At 37.0% G+C, this 25473-nt stretch overlaps 1 protein-coding gene across 3 annotated transcripts in view; it reads right to left on the reverse strand.

The window, feature by feature from the left end:
* Window positions 1–25473, reverse strand: part of SLIT2 (slit guidance ligand 2) — a 351115-nt gene that overhangs the window by 133219 nt on the left and 192423 nt on the right. For all 3 annotated transcript variants that reach the window (XM_006208114.4, XM_006208112.4, XM_072945820.1), the window contains one exon: window positions 5429–5500. In XM_006208114.4, coding sequence (XP_006208176.1) covers window positions 5429–5500 — 72 coding nt within the window. The remainder of the gene's footprint in view (window positions 1–5428; window positions 5501–25473) is intronic.

Consider the following 25473-nt stretch of genomic DNA (forward strand, 5'->3'; position numbering starts at 1 on the left):
AGAAAAAACGCTAAGGCACCTTGGAGATGAAGCAAAGCGCAAAGTTGGAGATGTTATTTGTAGCATATCTGACAACAGTTGTTGGGGATTATCACAATTCAGTGTGCTTTTACAGAGTGAGTTCAAACTAGGCAAATTATAGGACCACGGACAGTTCCCATGTTACTGATGGTGTCGCATGCTGAATTCTGACACATTTTACGACTAAGAACCCAGACAACCATCAGTCGCCGGTTGTCCCTTTTGTTCACAAGCAGCATTTTGGATGTTAAAAGGACTTCTAGCCCTCGTACTATAAAATTCAACTTCATTTGCCATCTGTCTGAATGAAGAGCCCCCTACACAGGTTTGCTCATTCAGAAGGTTCTACGTCTCACTAAAGACCTGACAATGTCATTAAACTAACACTGAAGATAGCAGGCTCCTTAAGTGAGAAACTGAACTCCTCTTCAAAGTCCCTTCAGCCTCAGGCTCACTGAAAACACTCTACGAATGATCTGGGGGCACTAAAAGTTACAATCTCAATTTGGTATCAGTGGATTTCATTTTTAGGATAATTATGTAAAAAGTATGCACATAAGTATGACAAGAAATGTAATGTACTAAACAGGAAAAGTAGCTGATCATGTTAGACATTTTTTAATTAGGACTTAACTTACAGGACAAAGCTAACATCTTGCATTTGAATGGTAAAATATATAATACACTCATCTGACTATTATATATTGATTCTATATTAGGTGAGCAACCTTTGTTCCCTAGCATCATGAAGTATGTGGATGATAGAGGAAAAGAAACCAGTAGAGTGATATTTAAAACCAGAGAAGTGTGAAACTTTGCAAAATATATGTCTTTCTGTGTACCTAGTTTAGAACTGTGAATTTTCCTCCTATGGGTTTTAATTGATCCATCAATAAAATAAATCAAAGATGACAGAGTTCCAGAAAAAAATGAAATTTCTAAATAATAGAAACAGCTGTGTAACAACATATAGATTAACTCTTTCTCATATTTGCCAAATCTTATCACCAATAATCACTGCATCCCAAATTGGGTGATTCGTTTCCTAAAAATCACAGCCATGCATTCTTGTTTCCCAAACGATACCATGACTTACTCAAAGAGAACCAAGCTAAGTCATCTTGTAACTTAAACCCTTGTGTATAAATTAATGTATGTTTAAAAAAGAACAGACTTAAATATTTTCCCCAGCCAATTTTTTTTAACCAAAAACAGGGAGTTTTCTTGGAAAAGGAGAGTGACTCATAACAGATGACAATTTAATGGAATTGGTATAATGCAAGCAAAGGGGAAAATAATGTATTTATGAAAGGTAAACAGTATAGTGTGGAACAAAGAGTACATTTTGAGGATGTACTGCAACACAAAAAAAGAAGAAAAAACAGAGTATATCTAAAATAATGCTTGTTGGAATTTAATCATTCTAAGTATTCAGGCTGAACTCACAAAAGAAACTGATGTTAAAGTATATTAGAGTTTGCTTTCGTGATGTGAATAACTATTAGCAATCTATTTAATTTTTAAGTACATATATTTGTACATTTTGCTTAAATCCTAGGATAGCATGACTAGAAATATTTTCTCATAAAAACAAAAGACTCTGGGAAATTTTCTGTACTCATAAAATACATAGAGAATAAGTTTACAAGTCTCAGCAGTAAAGTAAGGTATAATCTGAATATTCTCCTAAATTATTTGATTAAATGGAAATGCCTCATAGATACTTGAAAACAAAACAAAACAAAACAACACAGTGTAACATGTCTCCATTCAAGAATTGATCAGAGGGAGATAAGGCTTTATAAATCAGTGTTAAGTATATTAAATACACATACAAAGTTTATCAAGAAAAATCATATAAACATTGATTATCATTTTGGTGAGGCATCACTGGGTAATGATACGGTATCGATACTTGAATTCATACTTCTTTGGAGAGTTTAAAAACACAGATGTAGATCCTATGCAGAAGCGTTGCCAGCGACTATGATAAACAGTATAATTTAGCTGATCTTTTCACATGATCTTGTTATTCTCAGATCTCACTGTCTAAAATGCCAGGAAAAAGAAAACTGTTTTAAGCTGCAACTGGAGAAAACTGGGTAATAATATAAAGTTGAAAGGGTTTAAATCCAGTTTGGAAATTAATAGAGGTAAGCAAAAAAGTTACGGGAAGTTCTCCCTGAAGATGTTTAAGAGCAAGATAAATGTCCATCTGTCTAGGATAGTTTTATTGTGGCTTGCCTGGAGGAAGAGGAATAAGATCTGCTAATTTGCAAAATTTCCACAGCATCAATTTCATGTTGTCAGGATGCTGCCTTGAGCATATTTAGCCAATCCACACGATCAAAGCAAGTGCTTCCAGTGAAAATCTGATCACTGGAATTTGCTCTAAATAAGGCCTGAAAATGGGGGTAAATCCAATAAACCCAGTACAGTGCACCCAACTGGTCTTTTGGACACTGCTTTGCAAAGTATCGGCTTGATGCAACTGAAGTACACATTTCTTCTGAGCAGCCTTCATTTTCCCCTTTGACTCTGTGAGTGACTCAGAACACTAGCCATCGTGGCACCAGGCTGGGTTGTCCAAGTTATAAACGCACACACTGGAATGACGGGTAGGACCAAAGCTCCGTGCCTCTCCTTCTCATATTGAATACTAATAATATTATTAATGTCAATATCTATGGACTTTATTTTAAAGTCATTACTTGATGACCATTTACCATGTTAATAATAATATGAATTAAAATTTACTCTCAGTTCTAACATATTTTTACCAGGTATCTTTCTTAACTTTTAATGATAAAACTAAACTTCACACAAAGTCCCAGGCAATTGTACTTTTTTTTTGAATAATGTAGTCTAAACTATTTTTAATTATAGCAAAATGCCTTTTAACTGTAAACTTCTGGCAAATTGTAAATATTATCCCATTTAATTAAATGAACTTATAAATGCACCCTGGTGTTTCAGTGTTGTCCTCGTGGCCTTTCATACTCTGAAATGAAAGGCAGTAAGACCAGCAGGCTTTGCATTGCTCTTAATAAATTCTTTCTCAATTCACCTTTACCTACCACTACTCACCAACACACGATATAAACCAACCTTGAAGAGTCCTTTATATGTTTTTCTTCAGTCTTTCTTTTCTAAAATACTTCCTGATAACTTCAAGCAATCCTGTTACCTGTTTCTTTCCTCAGTCCCTGTAGCACTGAATAACTTGTTTACAAATGAAGGTCTTGTGTATATTCATTTAGTACTTTCTGATGTATTTTCTTGTTGCGTTTTGTAGCTCGATGTCTAGTTGACCAGGGATAAACAGGGGTCTAGTGTATCTCTTTCTCAGGCTGCAGATTAGTTCATGTTTTACCTTCCCATCTCCTTCCTGTGTGCCCTTTTCAGTGCTAACCTCTAGCACTTGATTAGTGAATACTGATGAAAACAGTAGACTGTATTTCATAGCATTTTACTGTTTTAAAAGATTTTTTTCACATATCTTCTAATAACCACAACAAATGCAAGCAGCTATTATATTCATCTTATAAAGGGCTCAGTGAAGTTTAGTGATTCGCCATGTCTATAAATCCAGAAAATAGTGAAAGATTTTGAGACCCCAGTTCTAAACTCATCTCATGGTACACATAACAGTTGCATTTAGATTTGGGGGGGAAAATGATGCATGTGGAGAAAAATATTTCAAAATTCCTGCCAAGTCAACATTGCGTTCCTCAAAGTACACTGGCGAGCATCTCACTTTTCTTTTTCTCTCTAAACTTTTAAAATCACATTTTTTAGAGAATAAATAAAGAGGAATTAAGGAAGAATCCCACCATGACCGGTATCTCACTCCCAAATGCATCCTTAAATATGGGAGAAGGATTACTTATAGACTTGGGTTCCCTAAATATCTTCACTAAGATTAAAAGCCACCTGTTTTAAGGGCTTAGAAACAATACCATCATAAGATTGCAAGTGGCATTCCCAAAGGGGGGTCAACTTTGGTCATCACTATCCTTTCACAGGGACACACAGGCAACTGGGGTGGGTTGTGACATATGTTGTTCTGACCAGACACAATACACAGAGACAGTTTTGAACACCCTACATCTCTGAATCTATCTGACGACTTTCCTAAGTCTTCATTAGAGACAATGAAAAAGAAAGCAAATAAGATCTCTTAAACATGGAAATGCTAGTAAAACCCGAGGACCAGGATTTTGATGGTTCTACACATTTATACCTAGAAGTCTGTATTTTTCTGTCTTTACCTGCACACTTAGAAATCACAGATTTAAAACAGAAACCATTTATGTTGAGAAGACATGGGGATCATCCCTTGTAGCTACACGAACAGTCGTCTTCTCTGGGGAAGGGAAACATCTGTCTCACTTTCGCTACTGGAGAAATATTGTTGGATCCCACCATGAAGAACTCTGAATATAAGTTAATTCTTGAAAAATGCCTGCCCTGTTCACTACTAGCTAAGAAATACTGAATTCCTGATAGTTAATCTCAGCACACAGGGGCTCCCCACCTCCGCCATTCCAAACTAATGTAAAAGCTAAGGAAAATGTTTTACATCCTAGATTCACAGTCAGTCAAAACCCATCATTTTAAAAGGATAATATGGTATTTTAAAATTTATTAAGATATATATCAACAATATTAGGATTGTCACTGTGATCTTAAATCTGATATCTACTGAGCTATGCACACTTGGAAAAACACATCTACACGAGGCAGTAGATTAAAGATTTGTCAAGGGAAAATACACAAACATAGTTTCCTTTTTCTTTGTTCTTTACTTTGCTGTTAAAGAAGGCTATACATATATTCTTTCATAAAGATGTAAGAGGGAAAAGATGTAAGAAAAATATTCACACAAAGGGAAAGACAATTTTCTCATTCTCATACTGTTGGCATTTAATGAAAATGGTGATCTAAAAGCTACTTTAAAAAGCTGTAGCTCTGGGCCACAAGTATCTCTGAGAAGAAAATATTATCTACTCTTTCCAGAGAAAAAAATAGTTTATATTCTGCATTCCCAATAAACACTGATAACAACCAAAAAAGGAGTTACTGAAATAAACTGACAGTAGGAGGGAAGAAAATACATTGTAAATACCTTTTAATCAAATAATTTCTTTCAGTTTCACAAGATTAATCACAAGGTTTAAAGAATGAATTCAGTAACAACTTCAGTTTCAAGACATCTTCTAAATGACAGTCTCTTCAGATAGCTTGTGAAAACAATTTAAAACTTATTGTTACGAGCTCTCCTAAGGAAGCATAAAGATGTATGGGCTTTAATCATTTTTTGCCTGACATTTTATTTAATACAAGTTAAATTCAGAAAGTGGATAACTCTTTTAAAAATAGTATAAATTAGAAAAAAAATACTTACAGATTTTTAATATCAACTGCCCCACGGAAAGCTTTCCTTGGAATTGCCTGAATTTGGTTTTCACTGAGGTCACTAAAAATAACAAAAAAGAAAAAGATCAAATTATAAATCCTACTTAAGAATTATTTTAATCACAATGTGTTTGAGAAGTGGTAGAGCACTTTGAAAAAAAGAGAGCTGAGAAATACTAAAGGATCATAGTTAAATCCATAGCATTAGATGCCATTTCTAATACTTGCATTAGAAATATAATATAATACAAATGAATAATATATGAGTATAAATGAAAAGTTGGACTAAATAATTTCTTGAAGTACTGTTTCAGATCTTTAATTTCATAATAAATTATTAAATATGGTTCTCTTAAATTTAAGAGTTGATTCACCTCTGTGTAATACAATATTTCCTTAAAACAAATAAAAAATTGTTCATAACAACTTCAAGGAGTTCTGGTTTTAGAACTTGATATTTCTCCAACATCATTAACATAACTTCAGAAGTATATAGGGAAATAGTCCATCCTAGGCAAGACTGGGCAAGAACTGATAAAATCTGGTCCATAAGATTAGGTTTTCATAGCGCTTTCAGTAATCTTGAAAATGGAACATGGCAATAGTGGCCCGACAATAAAGCCCACAGTTCTTGCATGAAATATTAACAGCAGGCTGATTTAGAACCTTCTTTAAATAATTCTATTATAACCATAAACACAGACTGTCTATATTTGCATTTTAATTTAATTGAGAAATACATTTTAATCAAGGGGAAAAAGCACTCTTTGAGTAGAAATGAGAGTTTGTAAAAATCACTCATCTCGTGAAATGGATCATTATTTTCCCTTCAGAGTTCAGAGGCAGTTCTGTGAGCTCACAGTATTAGTAGCCTTAACCAGTTGGATATAAATACACACACACAAGAAATGTCACTGAAAACATAACACTTTAAGCAATGCTACCACATGACAGAAAGCCGAACAATCAAATAAAAAAAAAAACTATTGAAGTAACAATGAGGGCACAGAAATTATCTTTAAAATTCTAAGATAACTGACGCTCACAAAGAAAGATGAAGCTACTGACCACAGGTGCATGGCTGATGAAACAGAGCCATTTTCCAATTATGTGGAGGCACAGTGGACGGATTCGTCCGCACCCTCTCCCCCAACACTTCTTAGGACCAGAGTGGGTTGCTCACACACTTGTGGCCACGCAACAGAGAGAACTGGCAGATGCAGAGATTTAGTGTGTGGTTTTGACCTCATTAGCACTGAGTTTTAAACAACTGAGATTTGCATTTATATCTCAATATCCACAACGTTCAAATAAAAAAAATGTTTGCTAAGCAATCTGTAGAGGAATAAATGGTAGTCTATTGAAAGAGTAAAGGTCCTTAGCGAACAGAAAAGAAAAACACACACACGATTTATTACAAACAATACATTTGCAATACGTGCTTATGTAGGGGTTAAGGCAGCCATTCATTTCCTAAGCAATGTAGCTCTGTAACTTTCAATCGCTTCTGTATATTCTTAAGAGTAATAAAAATTCATTTCCCTCCAAATTGCTTATTTCTCCAGCTTGTCATTGATTCAGACTGACTTCCTTCCTTTGTTTAATGACGTCGAGTTACAAATGTTTAATAGTATATATTTAAAAGCCTTGATGCTAGAAACAGTGCTCAAAAGAGGCTGCTGAGCTAGAATAAGGTAAAGAGAGATACTGGAGAAGGAAAAATCAGAAAGTAGTAAGAAATGAGGAGAGAAAAAATTGAATTCAAGCACATTTAAATCTATAGCACTCCCTGAAAATCAACGTTTTTACTGTTGTGTGTCAAGTCAATGTTTTTTCATCACTTTTTTTTTCCCGACTTCTCCGAAAACAAAGCCTGCGTTAGAGCCTGTAGGTGCCTAGAAATGGCGGAGAGGTTTGCTTCAGATCTTGCCGGCTTCCCAAGCTCTGCAGTCTTCACCTCCCACCAGCTGGGGTCATTTCATTCGCCACCTGCGGTCCCATCTCTTCTCAGTTTATAGGCACAGTTGTTCTAGGGTCGTGGTCTCAAACGGGGGGAGGGTGTGGTGGGAGGAAAGTCAGGAGGATGACCTTAGGTGGCTCATAGAGACATCACTGAAGAGCACTGAAACACAGTCAGAACAGCTTCCCTTCTGGATTTGATCTTAGCCCTTTTGATTTCCGTAGGCAGAATTCTAGGGCAGAGAGGGGTTTTATTCTGCTAACACTTACCATCTTTTCTTTTTACATAATAGAGAGGGATGGTGAGGATCAGAGCCTCCCTAAAGTCAGTGGTTTATGTGTCTCTGCCCCCTGCGTAGACTATTCCATGGGGTCTCTGCTCCTGCACCCAGCTCACTCCAGCAGGGAACTTCAGTCAAGTGAGCAATGTTCACCCAAGAACAGAGGAAGAAACTTAACAAGTTGTCAGTACCTGCTGTGTGCAATGCTTAAATTTTTAGAAATAATATAATATGAAATTTACATTCTTTAATCCACATAGCCATCTTGTGAAGTAGGTATCACTATTAGTGCTATTTTTATTATTATTATTAAAGAAACCAAGCTTCAGAGATGTCAGGTATTAGTGCTAAACAATGATACAAAGAGTTCAAGTAGATGTAGAGGAAATCCAGGTAAATGTTGAGCCAAGATGCAGGGACTTCTCAGGATGACACTGGGGCTACATAAGTCATGTCAGTATGTCCTTCTTAAGGCTTAAAAGTTAGGAGATATTTTTCTTAATTTATCCTAGCCTCTGACTTACATCATTTGCACTTTTATGTGAAACAAATGGCACAAGAGAGTGTATGGAGGTGGAAAAACAGAACTTTTCATGAGAGCAGCTTTTGGTCTGGTTTGCTTAGAAGGTATAACATGCAGTGGAGTAACAGGAGCTGAGGTTAGAAGGAAAAGTCAGTGGTGTGATGAGCAGACATATTGGTACTGATTGAAGAGTGAGTGCTTATTTCAGCAGACGATGGGAGAGGGGGAGACTGGTGGATGGAAGCAGGACAGAGGCTCTTCCCTAGATTAAACTGGCAATGAAACTTAGAATGAACACGTGGGGTCAAAGACTCAAATGTGGATGACTGGCTACAAGACTTCTATGATAGTTGGGGAGGAACTAGTGAGGATATCATACAATTTAATAACCATCAATATAATACTTGCTTGCCCTGGGCTGGTTCACGGATGAGGCATCTCCCAGCCTATAGACAGAAAAGGTGCGGACTATTAAGAATGGCATCAGGGATGCATGAAGAACCAAAGTTTAGAAGTGAATTGTATGTAGATACGGATCAGGCAGGGAAGAGAGAGGAGACAGAAGTCATTCTGAATCCAGAATAGAGGAACTATAAACAAAATTGGGAAATGAGAATTTGTCGTGTCTGTTACGAGTTTGGTTGTGGGAATTTTTCAGTCTAGTTACAGAGATGTGATTTATGTCTCACCGTCTGATGACAACAGAGCTGGTACAGGGTAAGTAAGCATGAGTGGTATCTGAGAAAAGTGATTCAGGAGACCAGAGAGGAACAGTTATTGGAGGATTGACTGATTCAGGCCACTTTCAAAATAGAAAAGGGATTTTTTGGAACATGATTAAAATGACTGAGCTTGGCAGTTCTCATCCCCCAGTGCTGGTAGGGGCGGGTGGCCGAAATCCAAGGAGAGGGGAAGAATGCTGGAGGAACTAAGGGCATGGGCTGCAGACTGAGACTATCTGAGGTTGAATTCTTTAGCTCTGCCGTTTATGAACCATGCGACTTTGGGAAAACTGCTTATGTTTTCTGTACCTCAGTTTCTTCATCTGTAAAATGAAACAATAACGGTGCCTATATCATAGGACTGTTAGGTGGATTCAATGAAATCATGCTCTTAAAGTGATCAAAAAGTACCTGACACACAGTGGTTACTCTAGAGGTGTTGTTTAAACACAGGTTACAATTATTTTACTTGGAGACTTTGCTATGTGCCCCTAAGTATATCTGCTCTGTTCCTTGAAGACCATCATAGACAATGTGAGCCACGACTGATGGGAGTGCATTCTTCTGTGAACTATGGGAAATGAGAAAAATGAGTCAGAACCACTGAGTTGGCGGAATGAAGCTGCCAAGGGAAGAGTCTGTAATTATATCACGAAGCAATAGAGTAGAAAAATGTGTTTCAGAGTAGGAAAATGGCTTGATTGGAGTTGATTTTTAGGAAGATTAATCTGGAAATTGAATTTCAGAGCAGGCAGTGAGTGGCACTGGGCAGTGTTGTGGAGAAACGGTGGGTCTCCAGCAACCGAGGCAATTCTTTTTGGAGAGCATTAAATCATAAAAGTTGAGGGTTGGGCTTAGTTCCAGATATAAGGTCTTTGATGCAAGTTAAGGTGTTTGTCATCTTGAGGAAAGTTTGGAACCACTCAAATTTTCTGAGTAAGGGAATATCAAAATACAAAATGTACAAAAAGTGTTTGGAGAAAACAACTGTGTTAAGTGGGGAGCTGCGACATAGAATATACTGGCTTTGTAATTTTTTGGACACAAATAAATGGAAAGATATTACATGCTCATGGATTAGAAGAACTAATGTTGCTAGAATATCCAAAGTGATCTACAAATTCAATGCAATCCTTATCAAAATTCCAGTGGCATTTTTGACAAAAATAGAACAAACAATACTAAAATGACTTTGGAACCACAGAAAAATCTGAATAGCCAATGTCATCCTGAGACAGAAGAACAGAGTTGGAGGCATCACATTCACTGATTTCAAGCTATACTATAAAGCTATAGTGATAAAAACAGCATGGTATTGGCAGAAAAACAGACAGATCAATGAAACAGAATTGAGAGCCCAGAAATGAATCCGTACATATATGGAACATTAATTTATGACAAAAGAGCAAAGAACATTCAATGGAGAAAGGACAATCTCTTCAATAAGTGGTTTTGGAAAACTGCACTGCCACATGCGAAAGAATGAAACTGGACCACTAACACCATACATAGAAATGAACTCAAAATGGATTCAAGACTTTGACATAAGATTTGAAACCATAAAACTCCTAGAAGAAAACATAGATGGTAAACACCTTGACATTGGTCTTAGCAATGACCTTTTTAGGTTTGACACCAACAGTAGAGGCAACAAAAGCAAAAAATACACAAGTGGGATTACATCAAACTAAAAAGCTTCTGCACAGCAAAAAGAAAATCATCAAAAAATGAAGAGGCAATCTACAGAATGGGAGAAAATATTTGCCAAACATATTTGAAAAGGGATTAATATCCGTAACACGCAAAAAAGTAATACTACCAAATAACAGAGAAACAAATGTCCCAATAGAAAAATGGGCAGAGGACCTGGATAGACATTTTCCAAGGAAGACATAAAGGCACATGAAAAGATGCTCAACATCACTAACAACTGGGAAAATGTAAATCAAAATCACAATGAGATATCATCTCACCCCTCTCAGAATGGCTGTTATCAAAAGGACAATGCATAACACGTGCCGGCAAGGTGTGGAGGAAAAGGAATACTTTTGCCCTGTGGGAGGGAATGTAAATTGGTGCAGCCACTAAGGAAAACAGTACAGCAGGTTCTCAATAGACTAAAAATAGATCTACCATATGATCCAGCAATCCTGCTCCTGGGTACATATTCAGTGGAAACAAAATCACTCACTTGAAAGGACATCTGCAACTCCATGTTCACTGCAGCATTATTCACAGTAGCCAAGACACAGAAACAATCTAAGTGCCCATCAGAGGGTGAATGGATAAAAAAATGAATGCAAATACACACATACACACACACACAGAGGAATATCATTGAGCCATGACAAGGAAGGAAATCCTGCATGGACAGACCCTGAGGGCACATGCTAAGCGCAATAAGTCGAACACAGAAAGACAAATACTGTACGACCTCACTTAGATGTGGAATCAAATACAAGTGAAACACACGGAAAGAGAGAAAAGATTGGTGGTTGCCTGAGGTGGGAAGCGGGAGATGGGAGAAATGGGTAACGGTGGTCAAAAGGTACAAACCCCCAGTTACAAGATTACTATGTTCCTGGGATGTAATGTACACAGTGACTATACTTAACAGTAATGTACTGTATATCTGAAGATGCCAAGAAGGTAAACCTTAAAAGTTCTTATCAAAAAAATGTTTTAACTATGTGAGGATGTCAACAAACTTATTGCAGTGATCATTTTGTAATATTTTGAATAATTCTGTTGTACACATTAAATGAATATCATGTTATATGTCAATAAACCTTGGAAAATACAAAAAAAAAGTTACTGCAAATGCTCAGGCATAATCTGGAATTTGGCTTATGAATTAAAAATACTGATGCCCTGAAAATTAAAAGACTGGTCTCTTCATTTCCTGACATGATAAAGAGGTGAGAACAGCTGGAAAGACTGTCTCATTCTAAAGCTAATCTTGATAGGCTGGATATGAACAAAGGTGGACATAAGTGATTTCAAAAGGAAAGGTTCTACGTACTCGATATCTGCACAGTTGGAAAGATTTAGGTCTCCCAGAGCCAGGCCTGAGAAGCAGCCGTCATGGTCATCAGCCGGGAAACCCTGGAGCTTTCCATTTTGGATCTTCTCGCTTTTACCACATGCAACGCATTCACAAAACGACCCCAGCAGTGTCTTCAATCAAGCCCCTTCTTTGTGTTCTCTACTGCCACGATCCCCGTGGAACAGTTATCACCATTTCATCCACAGCTGCGATTCCAAACTGATGTCTGTGCCACAATGTATGACCCCTTCCAATGCATCCTCCACATTGGCACCATAGTTATATATCCAAAATGGAAAGGTGAAGGTTTTAGTCTATCTTGTGTCTATAGATTTCCTGTCATATGACCAGCCTTTAATAAGCAAAAGTTTATGGAAAGGAGGTAGAGAAAAGAAAAAGAACTTCTGAAAAAAAAATCTTACAAAACATGGCAACTTGCTGGATGTGTGTGAGTAAGGAAGAGAGGAGATAGTACAAACCTGTGGCTGGAGCCCTGACAACCAGCAAAATCTAGTATTACAGACACAGCCAGGGAAACTCAGGAAAGGAAACTGGATTCCTGAAAGGACTTTAAAAATACTGATATCACGGCAACACGGGAGAGGTAAATGCCAATGTTTCACAAAGTCTTGGAGACATTAAACTAGAGCTCAGTAAAGAGGTCAGAGGGAGAAACACAGACTCACCAGTCTTTGCACCACAGTGAGATCCGAACTAGGCACTGCACATATAAATCTCCTTTCAGATGGTGTGCACTGACGAATTTCATGTTTGCAGGTTATTGTCCCCAAGAACCGAGGCATAGTGCACTCTAGATTTCAGTATCTGAAGGTTGGAAAGTCAGCTGTGTGCTTTCCACACTCTCACTTCTGTTCTCTCATTCATGCATTCAAAAGCACTGACAGCATAAAATCTGATGTCATCATTGCTTTGTGATAATTCTCTGCTTCTTACATGGTATGTTTTTAACCAACTACGTGACAGCCGCTTCTTGATAAACAGCGCTGTGTTCGACCTATAACCCTTCTCTTCTTGGTTTTAATAAAATCCTGTGTAGAAGAGGTTCCTGTGTCACACCGAGTCAGATGTAAGAATGGTCTCTTTTGAGAGATCATGGGTGCTGTTCCTCCACTAAACACTGTTTTGTCACAGGGACCTGCAGCACCTTCTGGTACTCAGCAACCAGAGCTTTCCTGAACATAGTAGTAATACTATACATCTGTTTTCCTTCTAATCTCTAATACGCTTTGATAACAGTGCCCTCTTGCACTTAATAAAAAGTGTGAATAGAAGATTTTACACAATTTACCAACTCCACAGATACTCCAAGTGAAACTGTGTTCAATTTAGAATGGATGAAATAAGATAATACTCAAAGCTAGCATGCATCGGGCAATTATTAACTCCCAGGCAACACACTGTGATTTATTTAAGGGTTTCTGTAATCATATCAGAAAGTACTCTTTTATTTCCATTTGGAGGCAAGGAACTGACATTTACTTAGGTTACATAATCTAGCTGCAGCCATACAGTCAGTAAGCGGTGTAGCAGGGATTTGAACTCGGCTCTGCTGTTCTCCAAACCTCATACACCTACCCGCTGCTGCCCTGCTTCACACAGGCGGTGGCTTCTGCAGTTCAATGACCCTGGAGCTGTGGTTTCAAAGCGTGGTTCTAGGATCACCCAAAAGAATCCCCTGGGGAGGTTGTTTAAAAAAACAGGCTTCCTGCTTCCACCAGAGATGCCAGGCCATATCTCTTAGGGAGAGGTCCAGGAACCTGTGTTGTTAACAAATCAGGTCTGCTAGATAACTGTTATTCCCCTTGTCTTTGGAACCCACGTAATAAGTAGTCCACTGGAACATCTCCAATAAATGGTATATTCAAGCTTTTGTTGGATCTGTAAGCATGGCCTTCCTTTATGTGCATCCAGTTGGAAAGTAGTGAATGTCAACAGGAAATAAAATGAAAAGAACCATTAAAGCCAAAAAGAATATACCTAGTTCTCTGACCAGAGACGAGGGCTGGATAAGAGGCCGATTTTTTCACGGTGGTGAAATAGACACAGAATGACATTTACCATTTTAAGCGGACAGTTCACTGGCACTAACTACACCCACACGTTGTTGTATAACCATCACCATCATCCAACTCCAGAATGTTTTGAGAGGTTATTTTAAAGACTATTGTTTTGTTTTTTTGCATAATGTAAAACCTTACAACCAGGACACTAATCTTGAAATAATAAATAATTCACAGTGTAAATAATTTTTATGCTTTCTCTTTCTTCTCTTCAAAATTGTACCATAGTGTTGCCTCATATTAGCACTGATCTTTGCAAGTCATATTTAACTCACCATTTGGGTTACATATAAGCACTCCAATTAAGTGCATTCAAGGAGGACATACCTAATTCAATAGAGCCATCAGGTAATGAGAGATTTTAAAAATAGCACATGACAACAGATTTTAAAAAAATAACCTCCCCTAAATGGGGAGATGTCGGTCAAAGTGTATAGACTTGGAGTTATAAGATGAACCAGTTCTGGGGGGGTCTAAGGTACAGCATGATGGTTATAGTTAGTAACTGTGTTACTATATACCCCCAAATTGCTAAGAAAATCAATCTTAAGTGTTCTCACCGCTATGAGGTGATTTAGATATTAGCTAGCTATGGTGGTAATCATGTTGCAATATATAAGTGGATCAAATCAACAAACTGTACTCCTTAAACATTATGTGTCAATTATATCTCAATAAAACTAAAAAAAAAATGACCTCCTTGCATACATTTTATGAGAAGGGCTCCTGAGCTAATAACTCATGTTTTATGATAACCATGTTTTTGTTGGCACATCTGAACACAGAGATCAACACAATGGCCAGAGAACACCCCTGGGTGTCTGCAGTGGTATCCTGTCCTGTACTGACAGGTCTGGAATCAGGTTTTGGATGGCAATCCTTGGCGCCACTCCAGAAAACCATGTGATCATGTGACGTTGGTCAAGTTACTGAGATTCTCTGAACTAGGCTCTGTTTCCTCTAATTCTAGAAGAGATATCAAGCACTGCTGGTCAGAGTTACTGCAAGGACTGAAGGATCTGACGCTTTCTATGTGGGCATGTGAAGTGTCTCGCCCAGTCTTAGCATACAAAGGCACCACACATGTTACCTTCCAGCACTTCAATTAGTTCAATTCAGCTCACTCCAAGAATTATTTATTGATGGACGTGTGGAGCTGAAAACACTGCTAATTCTTAGAAATAAAATACGTGAATAACATGGGTATGCTCTCAAGAAGCTCAGACTCAGAAAGAGAAAGCAAGTAGGTAAGGTGATCATTATACCACTGAACTGATAAAAACATACCAGTTTCCTAAGGGGAGAAATAATTTTGTCATTGATTGGAAATACTTCATTTTGTCATTTTTGTCATTGATTGGAGTGTTGTGGATGGTAGATAGAAAAAAAAAGAAAACAAAAACAAAAACCAAACCAAACAAAATAAACTTTGCTATGAAATTTCTTTTAAATTCTGCATTGCAATATAATTGACATATAACATTATATTAGCTTCAGGTATACAACATAATGATTCAGTATATGTGTATATTGTGAAATGATGGAGCTTCTCAAGTTTATATATGGATTCATGCAAGACACAGTTGACACTTGAACATGAGTTTGACCTGCATGGGTCAACTTACGTGCAGACTTTTTTCTGATAAATGCACAGTTGGATGTGGAACCCATGGATAGGGAGGGCTGAGGGCTGACTTTATGTGTGCACAATCGAATATACATGCATGCTTTCCCGTCAAGCCTCTGTATGTCCATTTCCCCCTGCCTGGAATATTCACATGTTGTCCTTCACTTCATTAACCCTTCTAGTCAACCTTTGGAGCAGAGTTTATATATTCTCTGTTCTAAAAATTGTCTTGGAAATATCCTACCACTGGAGTAGGCTTCCTTCCTCATGCTCCTTAACATGTTATACTTAACTGATATACTGGATTTAATTGCTAATTTGCTTGTTGACACATCCCCCAAGAGCTAAAAGTTCCCAGAGAACAGATACTGACTAATTCATCACTGCATCCCCAGTGCCTGATACAGTGCCTGGCTGTGGTCCGTAAAGCATAAATAAAAATGTCCATAACTGATTAGCGAATTAGTATTACACTTAGTGACATTTAGGTTCTCAAGCAAAGTTACTTACTTAATAGATGCTTGATGTCTTTCTCAGGACATATTACATGAAAATATCATCATCTACTCTGGTAAATTAAGACCATCATGTACTTATTCTTTGCTGCCCAAAGATATGGTAAAAATACTCTTTTTGTGATCCAAATATCTTTACTGAGATCAGTTAAGATAAAGGTAAGAAAAAAGTTCGGATGATTGTGTTAGTGTAATTACTAATATTTCAAGTGGAAAACAGTCACTGAAAATCTTTATTCGGCCCAAACAATAGTCTTGGTCTCAGCTGATGGGCTTAAAAACTCTTTCATTCTCTCAATATGAGGCGCAGGGATATGTGTGAGTTTCATGATCTAGTCAATAAGACATGGGTACCAATCAAGAAATACTAATTTTCTGAATGTAGCTCCGTGTGTTTGTGTCAGGAATTGCACTATGCATCTGCTGAGAAGTATCAAAAATGTGATGCTATTTTCTCATCAAAATAATTGCAATATGGTAAAGAAGACCAAGTATGTATGTACGAATACACGGCAAACACAAACTCAAGATGACATGCATCAGAAAATTAAATAATGAGATAGGACAAGAGTGAGGTGACATATAAATCAGGAAATGCTCTTGCAAGGGGAGGAGGGCATTTGGGTCTTAGGAAAAGTGATGCGGATGGTTTGTTAAGAAGAGATGGAAATTTGTTTCTAAAGAAGAGACCAGCATGGGGAGACCAGAGACACACAAGTATACATAGGGTGACCTCACAGGGAGTGAATGGCAAGAAGGCAGGATTTTGCTGCATTTAACAGTTAATCAGAAGGAAAGAGAGGTTGTGTTTGGATTCCAGAACATTCAAATATGACTGTGGAGTTCTCAGTTAATCTTATTATCAGTAAGAAACAAGATGAGCAAGTAATAAAACAAGATGGAACAAAAGTTTCAGAAATCTTCATGCAAGAATGACTAGGCAACATCTAACTACTTCAGAACAGAAAATTCTGTCTTCTCCTCCCCAACTGTTGTAAATGGGCATTTGGCAATGAAAAGTCATTGTCCATGTGTGTATTCAATTCTGACTTTATAAAAACTTCTGGTCTATAAAGATAGCCAATCAACCCACTTTCTTCCCAGAAGCTATAGATCTCAACAAAAAAAGTGATCCTTGGTAATTATGAAAACATTTTCAATGGAAGACAAGCTTCAGTTGAAGAAAACCTACAAATCTATGATTGATAAATAAAACTGGCAAATGTCAAATCTCAACAAATTATAAACCCCCCAAAGAGAAAATGTTTGTAAATAGATTTTAACAGCTTTACTGAGATAAAATGTACATACCTACAAGAGTATCAGTTTAAACCATATATTTCAATGGTTTTCAGATTATTTAGAGTTGTGTAGCAATCACCATAATCTAATTTTAGAATATTTTCATTACTCCCAGAAGAAACCTTGTACTTATGAGTAGTCACTCCCTTTCCTTCCCCCCGTTGTAGTATGTATCCACAGTTAATTTTTTATTGTCAAATAACATTCCACTGTAGACAAACTTGTTTATCCACTCTTCCGTTGATACATGCAATAGGCTTTGTAAGACAAAATATTAGTAACTACTTGGGCTAGGGACTAGTATACTTAATATGTTCTTTGAGTCTTTTGTGATAGTTTTGTACTTAGTTTAATGTTTTTGTATTTTAGTATAACAGAAGCCTAGTTATAGGGCCATGGCCATTGAGGAGTGGGTCCTACTTTAGATCATCTTGAGCCCTTTCACATACCATCCTCTCTTAGAAGACCTCTTTGCTTTGGTTCAACTCTGTACAGTGAGTTATAGTGTTCTTTCCTTCATTTTCCCTGCATATACCCACAACAGCTCTACAATACATGACATATTGTTTTGATCATGCTCACAGAATTTGCATAGGCTATAAAAACAGTTTTGTTTTGAACTTGGGATAAAACTGCATCCAAAAATAGGAATGGAAGTATTTCCCTATCACTGCTTTTTATCCACAAATGCATATCCAAAATGATGCTGATCTAAATAAATATTACATTATATTCATATATATTTTTTCCATATGTATGGACGTGTGACAGAGAAAGACATAGACACAAGAAAGAGAAAGAGACATAGAGAAAAAAGAGAAAGATACAGAGAAATAAAAGCTCACTGTCTGAAAACATGGGTATATATAAAGATACATATTAGTTGTGTAGATATCTTACTTATTTCTCAGTACTTATAATGTAGGTAGAAAAAATGTAAAATATTATGATCTCAGAAGTTTTTCTTTCCAGATTTAAATAGACCTCAATGCTTTCTCTTTAAACAATCCTATATTATAATTTCTAATGATAATTTTAGAAGCCTCACTTAAAGTATTCTCTGGAAAATTCTCCAGAAAATTTAAGAAGGAGGTAGAATGAACATAATTGGAAAATGCATTTCTCCAAAGCACTCTTTATAGAGCCTCATTTAATCCTTCTATTCCGAAAAAATAAAGGCAACTACTTTCAAGGAAACACTCTTTTTCATCAGCACAGCTTTCTTACTTGTTCTAAAGATTTCAAAAAGGTAGAATGTAATCTAATGGTGCTAAAATACTGCATCAGCTTTTAACAAAAAAGCCAATACTGCAATGCTGCTGTTTTATTGCTCACGACGTATGGGTTCCAGTTGAGCATCCCATTAACCTTGGAGTGCAATGATATCATTTTAATTATATAAATTGAAACAGCAATGTATAATACTTATATCATGTAAAAATGGATTCGCTTTATGTGAAAGTGTCTAAACTATCTTTCACTATGAAGCAATAAATTTGCTTTAGACGGCAAACCTGCCTGTAAATTTAATTACTGGTAATTTTATTTTCCTCCACAGTTTAACCTCTCTTAGAGTATGACCGGGAATACCATAAATCTGTACTCCCATCACTACTCTGGAAACTACTGAGTAATGACAAATTAGTGTTTGCCCTGATTTTCACTTAGAAAAGCAAATAAATATAAATGTGGGTAGGAAATAATTGTGCCAACCTGTAAAAGTCATCACAGCTAAAATTCCTAAGTTGTTAACCAAAAAAAGAGTATAGTTTACTTAAGGAAACTTTTTATTATAATATACAATCAAATAATACATTGCATGTAAGATAACTATTTTTATGCATCCAAAGATCCAAACAGCTATGTGCAGATAAGAAGAAAAAAAAAGTTTCATGTGAGACAGAGATGTCTGTGTTAGTTCAAGAGAAAGACTAGTTTATATGTAGTAAAGTCTTGTATTACACATTCATGGAGTTATTTAGTATCATTAGAGTATCTCAAGCATCACATCCCAAGGAACTCTTGCAAGTTTGGGGAAAGACTGGGAGGTGTAGAAGAATTATTCCCCATCGATGCTTTCTCTCCTTCCCCAGAATTCACTACAGGGTAGTTATTCTAAAGGGGGCAAAAAAAAAGCAAGGTTGTGAAGGCGAAAGTTAGTACATTTCAGATAAACAACAAGGTCCTACTGCATAGTGCAGGGAACTATACACAATAGCTTGTAATAACCAATAACGAAAAAGAACATAGCTATGTATGACTGAATCAGTATACCGCACACCAGAAACTAACACAACATTGTAAATCAGCTACACGTCAATAAAAATAAAACAAAAGGAATCCCTGAGAGTCACTGCCAGAAGAAAAGAAAGTACATTTGAATCTTAATTAAATGTGACACACACCGGCGGAGAACAACCCTCTGTCTTCCGCCGAACGGAGAGAAGAGCACAGCCTGCATGTAAGAGCCACGTCACTCAGACCAGAGCATCAGGACCCACATCTGGGCTCTGCCACTTCCTGTCTCTCTGGCCAGTCCACCTCTCTAAACCTTCACCCCTTTGTCGGTTCAGTGGGGATGATAAAACCACCTACTTCATAAGGTTATTTCTTGGAAGAGCTGGGATAAAGCTTGTGCAATGCTTGGTGGGGTGTTCAGTGCAGAGCAAGCACCAGAGAAACGCTAGATTTGCCCCAGCCACGTGCAACTCTGCAGGCTTCTCTCTGTTCCCGCCACTTCAGGGTGAAGTTGAGGGCTTGGTCTCTGCCTTAATCATCCAAGAGTTCTGGATGTGCTCTTCATTCCCTCTACAACCTTGCACTCATTTTTTTTTAACTTCTCTATGCTTTAATTTCCTAATCTTTAAATTAAGACGAATATTTAAGGCATATTTCATACGGGTCTTCCTTCTCCCTATGAAATACTTCACACAGGACCTCACAAGTATTACTAATATTCAGTCAGTGTTACATATTATCATTGTAATGTGGAAATATATACCAACAAACAGGATTTCGGAAGATATCCTATAATTTAGGGAAAATTTTAGCATACCAATTGTATCTATAAAAGCACAATTTATCATAAAATAGAAAAGCCTTTTGCACAGTTAAACACTGTCTCTGTGAATTATATTGCTGTCATTACCAATAAATACTTAAAACAATCTCAGTGAGTGTGAGCTATTTTAAGGTACATTTTAAATTCAGGGAATTTAAATTCATCCTATACAGTTTCTGCATTACAAAGAAGGATAAGAGGTTCATAACCTGTATCCGGATATGTCATAATGGTCTGAATGTAAAAAAGCCATTTTATAATTTTTGAAAGGCAATCTTAAGCTAATGTTTCCACTTAATGCACAAACCACCCTTGATTATGCAGCTAGCAGACATTTTGAGATCCGAAGCCACGTTTTCATGATACCGTGATTTCTGAACTGTATCTAAAAAAGAACTAACTACAGATATAAAATCTGAAAAGCAACTTCTGGTTCTGAATTCAGTGAGCTACCCTGGGTGGGGCTTCAGAGATGGAGGGAGTCGGGGTGGTCACTGGGATGGCCATCACCCCTGGTCCCCTGCCCTCCCAGGAGAAAGGTCTTAACTCAGAAGCGTCAGTGGGGGGTGCTGCTCACGGCCGGCTGCCTGCTTTCCCCAGAGCACCATGTTGATGGGGCCGAAAGAAAACGGTCAGAGTGCAGAGAGAATTAAGCAAGATGTGGAAAATCAAAGAAACAACACAGAGCTGTGTTGAAGAAATAAAGAGCGAGAAAAGAAGAAGAGGGCAGGGGGAGACCGGGCGTCAGAAGAGTGGGATGGCAAAGCAAGAGAGGATGAGATTAAGAGGAAAAACTGATCAACGGTGCAGGTAAAACAAACAGCAAGACGACTTGTGCAAAAGAAGAAATCAGAACAGAACAGGTTTCAAACGGCACAATTTCTTCCTTTTGCATACTTCGTAGGAATGTGCTTCTACTCAGACATGTTCTATTGTTCTAAAGATAACACGTATTTATTATTCACAACACTGAGAAGCAGGCACTGTTACTGCCAACACACAGAGGAGGAAATGGAACCTTTAGAAATTAAGGGAAGTTGCTCTCAGCATTTAACAGAAATTGGGGGTTCAGAAGTGAACAGAAAGTTCCTGCCTTCAGGAACCCCAAAATGAGCCAGGCTGGATTTGTTCTGGGTTTGGAAAGATGTGAGGAGTGTGCATGAGAAAAAGTACAAAGGCACGGCATATACACACTTAACACACCATCCACATCTATCCACTTTGGAGCATTGTTTCTTTATCTTGTGACGCAAAGTTTCACAATTAGAACAGCTCATCAATTCTACTTTGACCATGTCAGATTCTACATTTTCAAGGAGGCAAAATCCACTTTAAAATTTTGAATGCAGCTCAAATACTTTGTTTTTCTTTGCCAGCTCTCAGCGGGTATTTTAACCCGCCGTACTTTACTGAATCTCTTTTTTATGATGTACGTCACGGTGTTTCACAGTCTAAGTTGATGGAGAACGTACTCCAGCACTACTGACCGTTCCATTTGCTTAAAGCTCTATTTAGATGCCAGTATAAACCCAAACACAATTGTGCTGTGTAAGTCAATCTATCGGCCATCAAATCAACTCTGCCCAACAACTGTTCCAAAAAGGCACTTAAATCAATTTGCTACAAAAGTACTGCATAAAATGATATATGTGCAAACTCTGCTTAGTTGTTATATATAGAAAATTAGCCGCAGTAGATTCAGGGCTCACATTTGAGTGCAATTCTCAGTCTCAGTGTATCTTCATGAGGACTATTCATTGATAAAATAATTCCAACACACACGTGTGTATTAGTAGGAGATTAACCCACCAAGTATGAATACTTTTCTATTTACAAGATCTCAGAAAATTGTGTACATTTAAACAAAATCCAATACATCCTTTTCAGATTGTAGTATTTCTTTTAGCTGTGTTAGCAGGGGACAAAGGGGCCATCTGCAAAACGAAGCATTGCCTGCACTACCTGAGATCAAAAAAATTAAAAGTTTATTTTCCATGTCTGTGAGTCTGTTTCTGTTCTGTGAATAAGTTTGGGATTAGCAGATACAAACTACTATACATAAAACAGATAAACAACAAAGTCCTACTGTTTAGCACAGGGAACCATAGTCAATATCCTGTAATAAACGGTAATGGAAGAGAATATGAGTATCTATCTATCTATATGTATGAATCACTTTTCTGCACACCAGAAACTAACTCAACGTTGTAAGTCAAGTACATGTCAATGAATTTTTTTAAAGTTGATGAATTAATTCCAAAGAAATCATAACCTTAACATGGAGGGGGAAATGGGTTTTGATTTATCCCCCACAGAGAAGTCACATGGGTCATAGCAGAAAGTGGGACTGAGGGACAGCTACTGACAGTGGACTGAATTTAGGCAGGTAACGTAGCGTAGCCTCCAGGACTGGTGAGTAATCCGTGCCACACCAGTGACCTGTGTCTGGGCTAAGGCTGCTAGGGGACTTTAAACTGAAGAAAATAGAAACCTTTGATGGAGGTTTAACAAATATGTGTATTTGTAGACACATGCACAAATGTGCATTATTTTAATATTCTTTTTTTGAAGTATAATTGATTTACAATATATTAGTTTCAGGTGTACAACAGACTGACTCCAGTATTTTTACAGATTCTCCAATAAAAGTTATCACAAATGAATGGTTATAATTCCCTGTGCCATATAATATATCCTTATTACTTATCTATTTTACACCTAGTAGTTTGTATCTTTTAATCCCAGATCCCTAATTTTTCCCTCCTCCTTCTCTCTTCCCTTTGGTAACCACTAATTTATTTTCTATACCTGTGAGTATTTTTCTGTTTTGCATATACATTCATTTGTATGATTTTTTAGATTCCGCATATAAGTGACATCATACAGTACTTGTCTTTCTCTGTGTGACGTATTTCCCTAAGCATAATATTTTCTAGGTCCATCCACGTTACTGCAAAGGGCAGAATTTCATTCTTTTTATAGCTGAGTAATATTTCAATATTTTAATATTCATATTCTTCCATTTTGGATGAATTTGAATTTTTTACTTTTTTGTAAGAATAGATTATTCTGAGACAAATACTGAGGACTCTCTTTTTCTTTTGTTACTCTAGTTAACTACACCTCAAATATATATTCAGGTGCTGTAACTGATGATATTATGAATTGTGAAATACACAGCATAAAGTTCACTGTGTTACAGGGAGGAGTGTAATTCAAAATCAAATGTTAGATTTAGACTTGAGCTTTTTGAATATATTTAATGAACAGAGTATCTTTGTGCAATTCTTCGTAACATTTTGACTCAGCAGAGAAGGTTGCTAAAATTGGAAGAGAGTTAAAAAATTCCTTTATGTATTATTTGCATAATTAATAAAATCCTCAACCCTAGCTGGATCAAAGTTTCCCTGTTCATCAGAAATACAGGTATACGGTGTTCGGTAGAGCAGAGCTTTGAAAACAGGATATGGTCTCCTCCATCTGGAGCGGTTTGCATATTCTCTGACCATAGGTAAAGGGATGAGATAAAGTGACACTTCCAGGTTCCTTCTACTCCAGGGGCTATCATTTGCACTTTCTGATTAATTAGCACGATAGATCATAAGAAATTCAGGTCGAATACAATGGACTACAACCGTAAATATCTAAAGTGTGGCTTAAAATAAAAAATGTCAATACAAAATTAGTTTGTGATGCTCTGTTTTTAACGTCCCATTGAATGAAATGTAGCCCAGTATTACAGAATATCTGCATGGCTCAGTCAGTTTGATGGGGTTTTTATATTCATCGTTGGAGCATCACTTAGAGAAGGAAAATAACACTGCTTTCATTTTACGTACGGAGAGGCTGAAGTCTAATGGTCTGCTAGAGATAAAAGACGTAGCATCAATATGCAAGGAAGATTCAGTTGCCCAACTCTATTTTGATCAAGTTCAGAATTTATCAAAGGTACTTTTCCTCCATTAAGGAAACTGAAGTTGATGACTGAAAAAAAGGTTACAAGTTCTTGTTCACCGACTATACTCTTGGCAGGTTAGACGTTTCAAATCATGTTCTTAGGAATTCGGATAAAAAGACTGAGCTGTCAATTCTGAAATAAGTCACAGCAGTGGGCTCCAGATTGCATTTTAATTTTTTAACATTAGTTATTAATTAAATAGCTTCATGACTGTATTTTTAAATTTAAATACTCGGTCATACCACTTTCGTTTTTCCTTCTAATACTTCCAGTTGCTAACTATTATTTTCAGTTCCTTAATAGTCTAGCTAATACTTGTATTATTGATGTCCTATTTTCTTCTTTCTAAGCAAATTTTACAAAAATATGTTTTCTCTCTGTAAATTAGAAAACAATGCAATAGAGTGAAACTTACACATTGCGTCTACTTTTCAAATAATCTGACTGAATAAAAAATGTTTAACAATTAATTCCCCAGGGACAAAGTTTCCCAATAAATAAAAAATATTAAGAATAACTCAAAAACTAAATTAAGTTTTCAAATGTTCCTCCCTAGATTTCTTTCAGTCCCTGAGCATTTAGACTATCACCATTTTCACAGTTATTAATAACAATTAGAAGCAATGGAGGCAATTTTCAAGAAAAGCAATGACTCTTCACAATACATACATAAATCAAAACTGAAGGCCCTTACAGGGATGACTGGAATATGCTTTTCCTGTTCCCACAAAGAAAAAGTAATTCTGAAAAATCACTCTGCATTGTTTCAACAGTGGCCATTGGATCTTACCGACGTGTGGACTAGTAAATGCACAATCAGAGTGTTTAGCGCCATTAAACTAGTGCGTTATTAGCACATCACTGTCAGTGAATGTTTTTGAAAGATAAGGAAACACGTCAATTTCTTGAGTCTCTCAGGGAGACAACAGACGGCAAGTTAAGCAGACGGACCCCGATTT

This window comes from Vicugna pacos, chromosome 2, assembly GCF_048564905.1.
Source record: "Vicugna pacos chromosome 2, VicPac4, whole genome shotgun sequence".
NCBI classification, from domain to species: Eukaryota; Metazoa; Chordata; class Mammalia; order Artiodactyla; family Camelidae; genus Vicugna; species Vicugna pacos.